Here is a 16839-nt window from a genome sequence, read left to right as displayed (position 1 = left end):
GTAATGGAGCTAAACCCAGTGTTGATTTTGCCTTAGTATAGGTGAGTAGGTGATCATATATTAGGTATCAATGTGAGTGATCACTGAACTTAATTTCCAGCTTATTACTCTGGTGTTGATTATAGCAGGGTGAAGTATCGCTATAGCGGCTAAACATCTACAGGAAGTGTAGAAAAACCCGGGATTGAAGGAAGAGTGTAATTGTTTTATCCTAAGATGCAAAGGGCTAAACTCTAATAAGACAATCCAGGATTGACTCTCAGATCTCTGTGCGGAAGGTCAAGGTGCTTCCTGACATTTTCTTCTTGTAGTCCTTGTCAAATTCTTCATTCTGGGCAACAGTAAAATGGTTTTTCCAGTCTCCCGGCATACCTGAAACAAGGCAAGATCTTAGTGATTTGCACAGAAGTTTGGGAAGAAGAAGCAATAACATTTCAGGAACAGGGTAAACCAGGACACGTGCTTCCCAAAAATTGCATAGAGGTGTTCTCATGAGAACATATACAGAGTGTGGAAGCATTCTGGGAAATCTAAGGCGACTGCAGATTTTAATGGGCACAGGTGAGCAGGTCTAACTACCTTTTCTCATAAAGGGTGAGATGGAGTGGTCCATGATACTGGTGGGCAGAGTGGTATAGTTGGCCATTGGGTTTTGCTTCATTATATCAAAGGAAGTGTGATAGAGAATTTTATTCAGAATGTCTTCGGATAGTTCTTTCTCTAGGAATTTCAGTATCTTCTGAATTTCCCTCTTTGGGTCCTGTAAGTGGGAGAGTTATACAAACAAATTGTTTGATCTTGCATTCAGCAGCATAGTTGTCTTTCAGATAAACAATATTTGTAAAGGGGTGACTTAAGGGATCAAGTTCACTAAAGTCAACAATATTTCTCAATGAACTACTATGTCCAAAACACTGTTACAAATCCTGCGGAAATGAAAAGATGAGGGCAATCTAGACCCTCTAGAAGTTTACACTGCAGTAGGAGAATCAATAATAAACATAGCTAACTACAAATAGAGGAAACAGAGCAGTGTCTTTTAATTACGATTTTTCATGAAGTTTTGGGAGCTCTCCTCATATTAAAATACCAGGCCAAGAAAGGATACCTGCCCCCCCCCCCCCCCGCCCCCTACAGAAGTGCTATGAGACTTGAGGGGAGAGAAGGAAGAGGCAGGATAAAAGAGGGAACATGTAGGTGGCGAAACACAACATAATTATCTCTACTATGTGGACTAGAAGTGGTGGCAAAATGGCCTTTTTTTTTACTAGAAAGCAAGCCAGAGTAATGAATGAAAGACTGCTGGTGCCGGGGCTCACATGGAGAGCAAATGTTCTGAGAATGATGAGGGCAATGAATGTGCAAATGTGCTTTAGAGTTTGTGATAAGAGTTGTATGAGCCCCTAATAAAATTATTAAAAAAAAAAAAAGAAAAGACAGCTCAACTGATACACAGATTTGAGCCCTTGTTTCCTGATTATTCTAAAACTCTCAAACTGATCACATGATCAGAGATGCTACAAGAGAAGGAGGTATCGTTTCTTTCTTTTTCAAATTAATAAATCATTTTACTGGGTTTTTTACATATATTATAGCAATCCATGTATCCATTACATCAAGTGGGCATGTATGTATATTGCCATCAACATTTCCAAAACATTTCTTTCTAGCTGTTGGTATCAGCTTCTCTTTTTCCCCCTCCCTGCCTCATCTTCCCACCCTCATGAGCCCTTGACCATTTATAAATTATTTTTGGTTTCATACTTCACACCTTCCTCTGTCTCCCTTCACCCATGTTTTTGTTGCTTGTCCCCCTGGGGCAGGGGGAGCGGGGAGTGGGGTGCTAAACATCGGTCATTGGGATGGGTTCTCCCTTTCTCCCTCTTCTCCCCCTACTTTCCCCCTACACTCATGTTATAACTACTCTCGTTATTAGACCTGAGGGGTTTATTTGTCCTGGAATCCATGTGCCGAGAGCTCTTATCTGTGTCCGTGCACATGCTCCTCTAGCTGGGGTTCTAAGGTAGGACTGGGGTCATGAGAGTGGGGGGGGGCATTAAAGAACTAGAGGAAGGTTGTGGGTTTTGTCAGAGATATATTGCACCTTAGCTGGCTTTTCAATTTCTTAAAGAATATTTTAGAGTATATCTTAGCCACGGAGTAGCTTTGTGCTATTAGAACACATCCACTGCACCACGAAAGTGAATTTATGTTGCTATTCTGCTCAAGCAGAGTTGAAATACTGAAGCCCATTCACTGATGTAATGGTTCGATCTTGTTCATATTTAATATAGGTTGAGCTTCGATGTGTGCTGTGAATTTGGATTGTAGAAAGGGGAGATCACACCAATGTATTTTCACACATTACCTCACAAATGTTGAAAATATAACCTTATGAGATAGATATTATACTCATTTTGAAGGTGAAGAATTTTTGGCTTACACATGTTGGGCCCAAAGTTTGATTAAAAAATGTCCAGATCCCAAAGGGCATTACAAAACATGTCCTTTACAATGAGGGGATTTTATGTACAACTGGTACTTGCACAGTGAATTAAAGAAAATTAGAAGACTAAAATTGAGAATGAAACGAGGGCTGGAAAGGTGTCAGAGAGAAAGAGGACTCGCACTCTAGTCTCTTCTGCAGGAAAGTCCCCCTTGCCAGCGTTCTGAAGGGGCCATGCTGCATCAGAGGAGGTAGGACGTCTCGATGGAGCCCAGAGTGATCCTTACCTCCTTCATGTCCTCATAGAAGAGGTAGAGAATGCGGTGTTTGTCTTTTGCATCCCACCATCCCTTCACGTGGTCGTACCAGGAGCCCCACAGCACTGAGGGGAGCAAAGAGAGGGGTGGTCACTGTCAACTTGATGCTAACATGAAACAAGGAAAAATACACATTTCAAAATATATGCAGGAAAATGGACATCTAATAAATATAACCAAAGACCACAGGCAGGATACTTATTAACTTTTAGAGGAAAGGTATTTTGGTATCTAGGGTAGATGATAAAGCATCGTTCTAGGTTCCTGGGTTTATATTTCCACCCTTGAGCATGCGTCTTCACGAGTGATCTGGCCACGACGTGACCCGGGCTCATAATCTTGATCTTCTTGGTATTACTGAATAAAACCTGCTGCCATGATGTCCATGCCAACTCAGAGTGACCCTAGAGGCCAGGGAAAAACTGCTCCTGTGGGTTTCTGAGACTGTAACTCTTTGAGGGAGCTAAAAACCCAGTCTTTCTCCCAACGAGCAGCTGGTAGCTTTCAACTAGCAACCTTGTGCATCGCAGGCCAACTTATTACCACCAAATGGTGCAGTAAACATTATTTCCTGATAGGATGGCGATCGGATATTCAGGAACTGTCACCCTCTGCGACTCTAAACGTGAGGAGGCAGAGTGGACTACAGAGCCCTTGTTGGCCCTGCCAGGTGCACTCTACAGCTTGCTCTGCACCTTGGAAGGTTGATTTGCATGGACTGCATGCATAGAGACCATTAGCTTAAGGTTCATAATTACTCTCGGACAGTAAGAAGCATTGGGAGCAGGAGGAGAGTTTTTACCCCTCTCGGTTGACTTGGGAGCCCTAGTGGAGTAGTGGTTTAGCACTGGGCTCCTAACTGCAAGGCCAACCACTTGAAACCACCAGCCACTCAGAGAGAGGAAGCTGGGACTTTCTACTTCAGAAACTCACAGGGCAGGTCTACCCTGTCCTACAGCATCCCTACTTGTTTGCTCGAGATGCTTAGCGGTTTCCCTCAACCAAAGACTCAACTCCATCTAGAGCAGTGGTTCTCAACCTTCCTAATGCCGTGACCCTTTCATACAGTGCCTCATGTGGTGGTGACCCCCAACAATAAATTTATTTTCATTGTTACCTCATAACTGTCATTTTGCTCCTTTTATGAATCAGGTGACCCCTGTGAAAGGGTCGTTTGACCCCCCCAGAGGGGTTGTGACCCACAGGTCAAGAACCGTGGATCTAGGTGGTCTTTCTCCTGCCTCTAGGTGATGATGGCACCGCTGTTATTAGCCTGAGTATTTCACAGCCTTAATGGTTTCCAGAAAAATCTGTCAGAGTTTTGTCAAGAGTATCTTAATTAAACTCCCTTTAAATGACCCAGAGTAAGTGTGCCTCCCGTTTCCTCCCCAGATCTTAATTGGTGGAATAGCTCTTTCAGTAAAAATCCTCCCTTCTGCTGTGTGTCGATGAATGAGTGAGGACATGCGAACTGCCATTACTTCCTTTACCTTTTCCTTCTTTGAATGTCTCAATATACTCCTCCAAAGTCCCGGGGTCAGGCACCATCTTATTCATCCTGGAGAAATGGTAGTAGGACACTAGACAATCCTTAGCATTTCTAGCCACATAGATAATCTGAAATGTACCATCAAGGGCAGTGGGAGCATAGAGGGGGAAAAAAAAACACGACAGAAAAATAAAACTGTTTAATGTAGAGAATCATGTGATTAGATGGTTTCACAGTATAATTTTACATCATCCCTGATGAATATTTGGATGTGCGTTTTCTATGATCAAGGTGACCATATGTCCCAACTTTCCCAGGCAAAGTTTCAATATTTACCTATGATGTTAGCATAATTACAAAGAACACCTCTTTTATTACTCATAAAATTATCTTAGTTTGGATGATCACTACAATTAACCTTAACTATGGTATCCCAGGAAACTAAAGAAGTTACCCCTGGTCATTTTAAGTATGTGAAAGGCAGGTACTCTTTGACTTTTATTTAGCATGAAATCTAACCAGACCATCGGAAAGAAGATCTAAAGCAGTTGACTGTCCAGTCTCAGTTTAACGGGGTGAATTGCTACTCACAGATGAGTTTCCCTGCTGCCTTTAATTTACTGAGCTTGGAGGTCCCCCAAGGACTGTACTAGCCCACCCTGGGAGTTATTCGCCATGAACGCATTCTTTGGCACACTGGTCACCATGGGTTTGATGCCCTGGCTCTCGTTACCTTTGAGTCCTCTTTCCAGAAGGAAGGGGGCAGCAGCTGCACCGGCAGGTGAGTTTTAAGAGTTCTGGGAGAAGGCATTTTGTTAGCCAGATCCAGACCTGGGGAGCAAGGTCACACCATTAGCGACATCATTATCAACTACGTGGGTTGATTCTCATTGAACTACCAAACATTTGGTACCGATTGGTCAAACAAGTGACTTTTTGATGAACAGAATAGTTTTAGATGCTTATGTTTTCTTTCTCGGGACACATTTACATTAAGTCTGTTAAAGAAAAATTCTTTGAAGACAATTCCAAACGACTGAGGCAACAGATCTCACCCTGCTGGTTTGGGACTAATAAGTGCCTGTGTGGGAAGAGAAAGATGCTTTGGGAAGTCTGAGCTTGGGGAAAAGCATGACTTCGACAAGCCCTGGATAGTTTCTTCTTTGGATTTTTCTATTCCTGTGATGAAGAAGCGAAGAAAGCAAGCTGGAGACGGAAGATAATCTTTCTCTAAAGGAGGAAGCGATTAAGCTGGTTGTACACCTCCAGCATCTCTGTCTCTCACTCCCTGCCATCGAGTCAATTCTGACCCAGAAGAACCCTATGGGATAGAACAGAACTGCCTCTGTGGGCTTCCCAGGCTGTACGTTTTCATGGGTGCAGAGAGCTGCTGCTTCTCCTGAGGAGTGTCTGGGAGGTTCAAACTGTGGAGCTGCGGTTAGCGACCCAACTCATAACCCATCTTGCCACCCCTGTCTCTATGAGCTTTATTTTTATAAAGGCCGTCATCACCACTGGTCTTTTAGGAACATGTTCTTTACTAGTATGTGTCTTCAGAAGGAAAAAAAAGAATCGTATGTTGGTCGAGGTAATTGCCAAAGTTAGTTTGAGAGCCAGAGTCAGGAGCTGGTTTGTCTGTGGGTGTAGAGAGCGGTAGAGGAGAGGCTTCACAGACATTGTGAAAATCAGTAGACAGACAAGGAGACCTGGATAAAGCATAAGCCACATTACTAGGGGGAATAGAAAGTTCAACACTAAATGCTAAACTGCTGAGTAGGAGATGGATTTGTGCATGTACTCCCCTAACTGAAGAGAAAAGGCCCACACATAACGCCGAAATGCCCGTCTTAGAGAAACCCTGTCTCTGAGAGTCGCACTCAACGGAGGTCTTAAGAAGGATACAATGAAAAAGACACAATCAAAGAAATGAACAGAAAGAGCGCCTGGCAATTCTTCCTTCTCCACAAAATAAAAAGATCACCCAAAACCAACACGGAGCAAGAGTGCAGAGCTGACAAAAAGTATAGTTTCAAGGTTGAAAGTCTGTGGACTAGACGAACGTTGTTGCTCAGTGCCGCTGAGTCTGCTCTGCCGCACGGCAATCCCGTGGGCCACAGAAGGAAACAGGGCCTGTTTGGTGCTAGCCGCACGATGGTTTTATGCCTGAGCCTATCGTTGCAGCCACTGTGCCCGACCGTTTCCCCGAGAACCTCCTCTTTGCTGCCCCTCCACTCAGTAGAGCATCATGGCCTATTCCAGTTACGGGTTTCTCCTGATAGCGTTGCCCAAAGTAGGTGAGTTGAAGTCTTGCCATCGTTGCCTCTCAGAGCATCCTGGTTATATTTCTTCCCAGACACATCCTCTTGTTCTTGCGGCAGTCCACAGGATTTTCAGTATTCTTTTCCAGCACCACCATTTGAATGCACCAATTCTGCTGCAGTCTTCCTTATTCAATGTCTAACTTTCATGTGCACGTGAGGTGATTGGATACGCACAGAAGAAAATTGATATCTTATGATATAAACTAAACTACTATTAACAAGCTAAACAGAAACACTTAATCTAGTGATGCTTATTCTCTCCCCATTATGAAAAAATTCTACAAAGCTGTAGTAAATTATAACAAACAATAAAACAAACGAAGTATTAGCTTCTCGTGTAAAATTAAATGTGATTGAGTATATGAAATAAAACTTAAATCACAAAAGGAAACTAAGAAATGGACAGAAATGAGACAGAAATGAAAATATCTGAATGAACTCAAGCAGGAGAAGCCAAAGACAAAATGGAAACTGAATAGAAGATGTAGAAGGAACAATAAGTTTAAACTAAAACTCAGTACAAGACATTGAACAAAAGCAAGACAATAACCGTGAGAATGACAATGAGATAAATGGAGAAAGTTGTTAATACAAAAGAAATGGAAAGGAGACTCAACACTGGTAAAAGTAGAATTCCCGAAAAGAATGACAAAGCCCAATGTGCTACAACTCATGTTTAAGTCTATAATCGGAAAGCAGAGCAAAACAAAATGACGTTCTGAAAATAAAACGAACTTGAATTTTAACCATGTGATCCCAGTAAGAGTTGACCTGTAATAATTAAATTTGTATCATATCTTAAAAAGATTAGGTTTTAATGATAAAGAAAAAATAATCCCCAGGGTCTCTTGGCAAAAAAGATGGGATGCCTCACAAAGTCAAGAGAATTAAGACCGACATTAGATTTTCAAATAGCATGTAACATGAGAAAAATTAAGAAAATAATTGCTAAGAAACAAAGTTAAAAGCCACAGTATACAAATAAAAATGTAATAATAATGAATATCTATATACCAAATAACAGAATAATTACTTACATAAAACGAAAACTAACAGAGAGACTAGTAGAAGTGAAAACATTAACAGGAGTTTTAGTAAAGTCAAGTACAAAAAGGATTTAAATAACATATGGATTATAACAAGAGTTGTAAGAGTCCCTAATAAAATGATCTAAAAAAATTTAAATAACATATAATATGGTAGATATTTTGGAAAATAGAGACTATATCTTCACAGTTGCAAATGGAAAATTCACGAAAATTGATCATATATTAGGATATCAGTAGGGTTCATAACACTGAGTGCCATAAAAATGGAACATTACAAACAACATTCTCTAATCCCAAATGAAATACAAGTAGATATTACCTTTTATGGTAAAATTATGTACATTGTATAACTGGATATGGAAACATGAAATATTGATTGAAACCTTTTTGGTAAATGATGTACATTGTGTAAATGGATATGGAAAACATGTGTCAAACACAAACTAATTTTAACAATGATCACATGAAAATGTTCACCCTCTCTCATCTCTCATTATCTCTCTCTCTCTCTCCCCATCTCTCCCCATCTCTCCCCATCTCTCCCCTCTCTCTCTCTTCGGGTGCTCTCTTGCTGGTCTGGGGGTGAGATTCCTCTGCTCTGGGTGTGCATGCTTGGGAAAGAAAAGAAAATGATCAACCTAAACAAAACCAAAATGGAAGTAAAATAAACGAATTAAATTAATGCTCCAATTTAAAAGTTTTAACAAAACCCAGCCCTCACTTATGGTGTTATTCATTTTCACTGCCTTTTGGTAAATGAAACCCAGGATTGACGAGTCTACTGGGACAGGAAACAGAACAAGGATATGGGGCTGGGGAGCAGGGGGCGTGGGGGAGGTAAAAGGGAGATTACCTCAAGGAGACCTGGAAGGAAAGCAATGTTGAGAAACTGATTATGGAAGCAATCATACAACTCTGTTTGACGAGATTAGATTATGGAATGATATGAAATATGTATTAACCCCCAAGTAATAACAAATTAAAAGAAATTTACAAAAACCTCATAGATACAGAAATTGGTTTTGGGCTCGCACTAAATTCTAGCTCTAATTTAAGAACAATTAGTTCTTACATAATGGCTCTGCTTGATACCTGCACTCGGGAAGAAAACATAGAAGACATGGGTGCTATAGAAAAATGTGGGAAAAAATAGATGGTGCCCAGCTAGCAGATAAAATAGCATCTGGGGTCTCAAAGACTTGTTTCCAAACAAGCAGCCATCTAAGTGAGATGTCAATTAAATCCACATGGAAGAAGCACACGAGCATCAGTCAGCGAAGGATGGTCAACCATATAATCCGAAGTCGAAGGCGAGACTAATGTCAGAGACTAAACTGTGAGAATCCAGTGGACAGAAGCCTCTGGTTGGCAGTGGGAGTGCAAGATGTCATTTGTGGGACTACATAGGACACAAGTCTCGAGAGAACTGCCTCTATCTACAATGGAGGGATGGGAGGGAAGTGGTTACTAAACAGAGTACATTGGAGAGATGAATATAGACAATCAAAGGCATAAATCTGACTTGAACAGTTAAAACGTTGTCAGTACATCCCCCCTACGATGCAAGCTGGACCTGATCTGGTTTCCAAAATTTTCTGTAGTTCTGTTTTGTTTGGTTTTTGTTTGCTCTTATCAGAGTGTGTTATATTTTTCCCATTTTCAGTTATGAAACCCAGGATTGATGAACCTGTAGAGACAGTGAGGAGAATCAGGGTTTCACAGGGAGGAGGGGACAGTGGGGAGTGAAGGGTAAATGATTTCAAGGAGTCCATACAGAAAAAGAATGTTTGGAAACTGATGGTGGTAGTAATTGTACAGTTCTGCTTGATGTGATTGAACTATGGAATGATATATGTACTAAAGTAAACAAACAAACAAACCACTCTAGCCAAAATTTCTCATCCTGGTAGAGCAGTTATAGGAAACGCACAAGTAACATTTTACTTCCTAAGATCAAGAATAAGGCAAGAGTATCTATTCTTGTGACTTCTGTTCAACATTGTCCTGAAAATCCTAGTCAGTGCACCATGAAAAGTAGAAGACGTAAATGTGACCAGATTAGAAAGGAAAAACACAATTGTCTTTGTTCACGTCACAGTTGTCTATGTAGGAAATCTGAAGGAATCTTAAATATAAAAAGCTTCTAGAATAAATATCCAGGTTCTAAATACAAAGTAAAAATATAAAAATCAGTTGTTTTCATATATAAGCAGATATAATTAGAAAATAAAATCTAAAATATATTTGTAATAGCATAAAAGCAAACACATAAAATTTTATAAAATATATGCAAGACCTAGATGTGAAAACTACAAAATATTACTAAAAATTGTAAGACCTACATAATTGGAGAGAGAAACTGTTTTCATGGTTCTGAAAACTCATTATCTTAATTTTTAGGAGACCTAGCCACAAACAGATCAATTTAATCCCAATCAAACCATCAGAGGCTTTTCTCTCTTTTGTTGATGATAATGTCATTCTAAAAGTTCTAAAGAATAGAATTCAACACATAGAAGTTAAAACAACTTTTTGAAAGGATAATAAATTTGGAGGACTTATATTACCTGAGTTCAAAAGTGATTATAAAGCTACAATAATCAAAATAGTGTGGTATTGGAAAAAAGACAGATGCATATATGGTTGAAGAGAAATGAAGAGAGCCTAGACATATAGCCATATGGTCATATAAAATATATGTTTTTTCAGCAGTTACAAGGGAAAAATATAATTTTTCCAACAAATGGTGCTAGATTAATATGTTTCTAATATATATTGTTGTTTTTATGTGCCTTCGGGTTGATTCTGAGCCATGGTGGCCCTATGAAAGAATCGAACTGCTTTGTCAGGTTTCCTATGCTATAAAAACTCTTATTTTTCAGGAGATAATCGCCAGTTGATTTCCCTGTGGCACCAATGGGTGCGTTCCAACTCTTGACAGCTGAGCGCATACCGACTGCGCCACTGGAGCCTCTCCTTCCTGTTTCCTCCCTGCCATGGCCTCTGAGCCCATCCCAACTCAGAGTGACCCTGTAGGATAGAGCCGAATTTCCCCTTTTACTTTCTGGGTCTGTAAATGTTTAAGAGAGCAGAGAGCCTCATTCTTATCATGTGGAGCTGGGTGTGAGTTTGAATTGATGACCTTGGGGTTAGCAGTCCACTAGAACACCAGAATTCCTTAATACAAACTTGGTGTTATTGTTTTGTGTGTGAAAAAACATTAAGCTTGGTGAGATTTGATAATTTGCTTAAATTCACCCAGATAAGAATCCAAAAAAGTACCTGAACGTGGACTGTTGGACTTCTAAGTCTATGCCTCTTTCTCCCCAGAGTTATCTCATATTACAAAATGGTTGTTTATTTTTATTGAATTTATAAAGCTGTGTCATTTGTTTCCAACTTGATTGCATATTTTCCAAGAGTGCCGTCAATCTTATATTTCTTATTATGTTTGATGTGAAGCCTATCATGATACTATATGTATGTAATTTAGCTTGGGTTTCTGCTACATAGGTTATATATAAATTATATTTAAAGACAATTCTCTCCCAGGAGGCTAACATAATGACATGGGAATTTGGTTCTCAATTACTGGATACTACAAGTCCTCTATTTCCCATGGACAATTGATCCATAGTGTCTTTAAGCTCCATTCGATGGTATGGAATATGCTATCTGATGCTACTGGATTTCTGCCCCTCCCCCCCCCCCAGGAGAAGTTGGTAGTTTGGCCGGAACTTCTTTCATGTTTCTATCCAATTTTCTTTGGAAATATTTTCAGGAGGGCTGATTGCAGAAATAATTTTTCTCTTAGATGCACACAGCCCCTAAATAGTGATTTCAACCTCATTGGTCTTAGCTGGGAAACTCACCTGAGTTGAGGGGAGCGGGGAGAGTCCACTCAATGAAAGGATGCCGATCAAAGGTGTTCGCCCGCTGGCACTTCTGCACATCCCCGTCATTTTGGATCATGTCCACAATCTCCTGTGTCCAAGTAGTGCCTGGAAACATTAGTAATTTTTAACTTCACATATCAACTTATAATTTGATGGTTTCATTAATTATTCATTTATTCTGCTGAATGGGCATTTGTGGAGTGCTGAACAAACTCAGCTCACTTGTCACCTCTTCTGTGGACCTAGCTATGGCACCCAGAATGAACAGTGTCTCTTCTCTGAGCACCAGCTATCCTCTGTACTCATTGTCACTTGCCGTTTACACACAGGGGGCTTGAACAATTTTGTGAAAAATTACATTATCTTTCAATTCAATTTTCCACAAACATTTTGATATCCCGTTGTATTTGCCAGAGAGTTCAGTGAAGGGAAAATTTGTGTACTTAAAATATTTTTTTAATCCCTAGCATCTACCACAGGGATTCATCATTATAAGTGTAATTTGATCCAATGAATATGTAATTGAATGAATGTGGGGAGATAAAAAAATGAATTAGCCACAGTCCGTGACTTAACAAATTAGAATTTTTTTTTGGTGAGTTATAACATATGGTAGAGATTTCTTCTTGCCCAGGTATCATCTATTCTTCTCTTCTTCCTCAAAGTAGTTTCAATTTTTTAAAAACATTTTATTAGGGACTCATACAACTCTCATCACAATCCACACATATACATACATTAATTGTATAAAGCACATCTGTACATTCTTTGCCCTAATCATTTTCTTTCTTTTTTTCCTTTTCTTTTTTTTTTAACATTTTATTAGGGGCTCATACAACTCTTATCACAATCTACACATATCCATACATCAATTGTATAAAGCACATCCGCACATTCCCTGCCCCAATCATTCTCAAAGCATTTGCTCTCCACTTAAGCCCTTTGCATCAGGTAGTAGTTTCAATTTTTACTGGGCATACAGTTTTTTGGTTCAACTGTTGTGTTTTTCAGCTATTTTTGTAGCTAGATGTAGCCATGCCCCAATTCTGGGGATTTAAAGGAAGTAATCTCTAAAGGAACAGTGCTTGATCAGTGCCTTCCTTTAAAAAAATAATCTCATTGATGTTTGGAATGTGGATGCTATGGCTAGATTTATAGAAGGCATTTGGGAGTGTAAAAACTAGCCCCACATCTGAAGGTGATGGAGAAGAAAGTGAGAAGGAGCCATTTTTTTTTGATGACCATTAAAGTCTCCATTTTAACTCTGGGTGACCAACTTGTAGGCATCTTGGCTTCCTTTTGTGAGTAAGTAGGGTTTTCGATAATTGATGTTAAATCCGATTGTTACCAGTACTGAAGAGTAATGTAGGTTGACATATAGGTAAAGGTGTGGGTGGTGGCAGAGTGTTCATTTTCTACCCCCAATCTATTTTTATTTTACTTTATTGTGTTTTTTCCCCAAATCCATTTTTATTTTAACGATTTTTGCAGTCTTTTTGGCTTGAAGTACAACCCAGTCTTCACATATGTCATGCACATAAACAAATAAATTTAAAGAAACAAGTAATATGAGGTAAGAATCATAAAACATGTGGAAAGTACGATGAGAGTTCAGCAGGTGAGGTTGGGGTTTGGGTGTAGACTCAGGTGAGATTTGATTTGAACAAAGATTTAAACCAGAAATAGAAAGTCATCTCTACAAATGGGCCAGAGCCTGCCAGGTGGCAGATGCATCAGGAGCTAAGATAAAGGCAGGCTCGTGTCATTTTGGAATGGGTAAGCAGGATTTACAGGAGGCTAAGTGGTGGTGAGGATAGTAGAAAATAAGGCTGAGAATGGTGGGGGACCAACCTTAAGGGGTGTTCTACTCTGTCACGTAGCATCATTATAGTCTAAAATTGACTCGACAACAACTCATCATATATGTGCTATAAATACTAACCAATTATGGCAAGTTGATTCTGACTCATGACCACCTCAGACATTTCAGAGTACAGCTATGCTGTGTAGAGCTTTCTTTTTCCAGTGGTTCTGATCTTTTGCAAATAGATTACCAAGGCTTTCTTTCAAAGTGCCTCTGGTTGGATTCAAAACACCAACCTTTAAGTTAGTAGTCAAGTGCTTAATCATTTGCACCACCCAGTGTGTGTGTTGTGTATGTATAAATACAACTATATAAGTATATATAAAGTATATGTACAAGTAGTTACATAAATAACAGTTCTATATACACACATTTATATTTATAAGTATAGCACATATATAAAGTTCTTTTGTAACACAGATATATAAAATAGTTTTATGTGCGTGTTTATATATATATATGTGTGTGTGTATTTATACATCTAATTCTGCTACACATAGAAAAATAGTACAAAATTTTTGTACTAACATAAACACTCCAGGAGCGTCTTGTGGGCAAAGACTGCAGTTATGTTCGACAGTTATCTGTGGAGGAAATTAAGAAGTAACTGGTTTGGCAAGATTTGATGTAAGAAGAACTCAGGTGCTATTTGCAAACCTTGGCTTTTGTCTAATTATGTGCTTCATGCAGCCCTTTGGGATTTGGATTCTGCTCCTCTCATTCTGTATCAGGGACACAGATAAGAAGGAGGGTCTTTGATTCAGAGAGAATTTTTCCAGGGTTATTTATTTTCTAATACCCACCTGCCTTTGCATAGGTTGCAATGAGGAGGTCATCAGGCTTCGCTTGAAAATTCCATATTTTGTCCCAATTATCACTAATAATTTTGGTCATAAGGATTCCATTAATTTCTTTGGTTTCAGGAACCAGATATTTTTCTTCTAGGTGAAGATCTTTCAGTTTCTCTTCAGACATCTTTCTAGGTGGATTGGCCTGGTGCCTGAAAGAAAAGAATATTGTACCATTTCTTCTACTCAGACCACTTATTCTTTAAAAATGTTATTACGGAGACTATAAACAACCGAATTTATGTCAATTCAACAATTTCCATATGTACAATCGAGTCACATTGATTACACCCTTTAAATTCATGCCTATAAAAATGATTTTTAGGTGAGCAAATATATGGTATGAACAATAATGTTAATTTGAGTGGGAGAAGTAAAGGTGTTGGAGTTTAAACATTTTAAAGAGCTTTGCTCTAGCGCTTTGGAGAATAAGAAGAAAATACATTTCTGAGGGAGATAAATGTCATGAGGAGACATGCTTGACAATGACTGTTTTGAGTTGGCCCATTAAAGATGGCCTGTTGGAGGGAGTGGCAGTTAATCCGGATGACAGGAGAGAGCAGGCTACGTGGCACAGTGGAAGAGGGAGCATTGAGTTCATTGGTACTTATCAAGTTTGAGCAACAAAAAGAAGGCCATAATGGAATTGCGTTCAATGTGTGCATATTAACTGTTTCAACTGGGGTTCCGGACTAAAACAGACTAGGAAGATTTGATCTACTTCTAAACCTCCCCCAAAGAAACCTGATGGGTCACAGCAGATTATCATCCAAGGGTAACATCAATAAAGTATATAAAGCCATAATGTTAGTATTTTTGCTGCAATTTTTAAAAACAATTTATTACGGCTCATACAACTCTTATCACAGTTCATACATATACATACATCAATTGTATAAAGCACATCCATACATTCCCCGCCCCAATCATTCTCAAAGCATTTGCTCTCCACTTAAGCCCTTTGCATCAGGATTTGCTGCAATTTTTAAGAATAATTTTGGAACTTTTTGGCAGCACTTTTAATGAAGAGAATTTGTCAAGCTACACTATCTAACAGGCAAGTCCTGCAAGTGGGAGTAAATATGTTACTGAATGATCTATTGAGAGTGGAATTTTAGGTTGAAAAGCGACATCAATTTTCAATGCTTGGATTATATAGGCTGGAATGTTCTTTTTATGTGGATTTAGCGGACACCTCATTTAGATGGATGACTGCTTGAGTTAAGAGATGTTTTAAAGACCCCAAACACTACCGTATCTGAGAGCCAGGCACTATTTGGTTTCTGGCAGTGAGCTGTTTTTATTATAAGACGAAGACAAGTATTATACAAATAAAATACCCCGAGAACTTGTCTGCAGCCATCGCTATTCCCACACACATGGCGAATGAAGCACATGTTGTTTGCGGTAAACCAGTACCGGGGTGAATGAGAATCCTTGTAGCAATACTTTATGACCCACTCTTGTATGTTCACGAATGGCCAGAGCAGTGCCTAGTGGCCATGACTCAAGAGCAACAGAGACGTGTAACTTGCTCTCTTTTAAAAACTTTACCACTGAATCCTATAGCTCAGATCTTACCTGGGTGCATAAAAGGCATGGCAAAAGCAGGAAAAATCATAAGACCCTCCTAAGACCCATTTTTGTGAAGCTCTCTCATTCTGTATGTGCCCCTTTCCTTAGAAGTCCTGCTCAATCAAAGAAATATCCATTATTATTTTGGTCATTAGACTTAAAGTTTGTGAACTCTTGTCTTTATTCCTTTCCCAATGTATTGGTTATTAAGTTATAGAAAAATATTGTAAGTTACTCATGTCTTAATGCTAAAAGATATCCACCCTTAGTATAGGAAATGTTGTAGGGAAAATTAATTTTTTGCACTAAATTGTCTTCTTAGCCTTGAACCATGTGAACACAGACTGTTGCCTTAAATGAAGAAACTGAAGCCATGAAGAAGGTGGTGTAGAAATCTGAATGGCTTTGTACATCATCACTGCAGGTCAAGAAGGTAACTATCCTTTCTGGAAAGTTGAAAGTTGTGTATATCCCTGATAACAAAGCTTCAGTGAATCCCCCTCTTGACACAATCAGATAGAATTGACCCTCACGGAGAAAACACTTGCTGGTCTGTGATTAATTGGTAGTACTCTGGATGGAAGACCTTGTGGGAAAAAATTGCTTTTGGAATATCACGTATAATAATTAGAGAAATATTTTGTTGTACTTGTTCTTATTGTTGTGGGTTTTGGTTACAATATTTTACACAGTTGGGACATAATAGCAGGCTCAGAAGTAATTATAGAAGAGGGAGGCAAATGAGAGTATAAGAGCTAGGCAAGAAAGGATGGAGTAAAACAACCATAAACAATTCTAAATGAATCCTGCCCACCAAAAACTTTGAAAATGAAGCAGATTGTGTGAAGGACAGTGGGGAAGGGAGCGCCACATGAAATACCCGACTCCCTGCTAATATCAGTTCAAACCCATTAACTACCAAAGGAACAGAATTTATCTAGTGCTCCTGACTACTCATAATGCTACAAAATTAAAAAGTATATCTCTCAATTACAGTGGATTCCAGAACCTCTTTGGCTTCTGAAACTTTTGAT

The 16839-nt window shown here is 39.2% G+C and overlaps 1 protein-coding gene across 1 annotated transcript; it reads right to left on the bottom strand.

Moving 5' to 3' along the window:
- Window positions 1–259: 259 nt before the first annotated feature.
- SULT1C3 (sulfotransferase family 1C member 3) lies at window positions 260–14357 on the bottom strand. The gene is made up of 7 exons (XM_075562581.1): window positions 14186–14357; window positions 11495–11623; window positions 4986–5083; window positions 4254–4380; window positions 2734–2828; window positions 580–760; window positions 260–372 (listed from the first exon to the last, which is right to left on the bottom strand). Exons 1-7 carry the CDS (start codon window positions 14355–14357, stop codon window positions 260–262), a joined length of 915 nt encoding a protein of 304 aa, XP_075418696.1.
- Window positions 14358–16839: the final 2482 nt, after the last annotated feature.

This window comes from Tenrec ecaudatus, chromosome 11 (assembly GCF_050624435.1).
Source record: "Tenrec ecaudatus isolate mTenEca1 chromosome 11, mTenEca1.hap1, whole genome shotgun sequence".
In the NCBI taxonomy this organism is placed as follows: domain Eukaryota; kingdom Metazoa; phylum Chordata; class Mammalia; order Afrosoricida; family Tenrecidae; genus Tenrec; species Tenrec ecaudatus.
Note: the sequence above shows the minus strand (reverse complement) of the source record. Positions and strands in the feature narration are given on the sequence as shown.

Excerpts from the sequence above, each read along its gene's own strand:
- SULT1C3 (XM_075562581.1), bottom strand. The coding sequence starts at position 14,357 with ATGTCTGAAGAGAAACTGAAAGATCTTCACCTAGAAGAAAAATATCTG. Across the intron at positions 5,084-11,494 it reads CCCCGCTCCCCTCAACTCAG|GTCTGGATCTGGCTAACAAA; the intron begins GTGAGTTTCCCA and ends CTTGCTCCCCAG. Across the intron at positions 761-2,733 it reads TCTATGAGGACATGAAGGAG|GACCCAAAGAGGGAAATTCA; the intron begins GTAAGGATCACT and ends TCCCACTTACAG.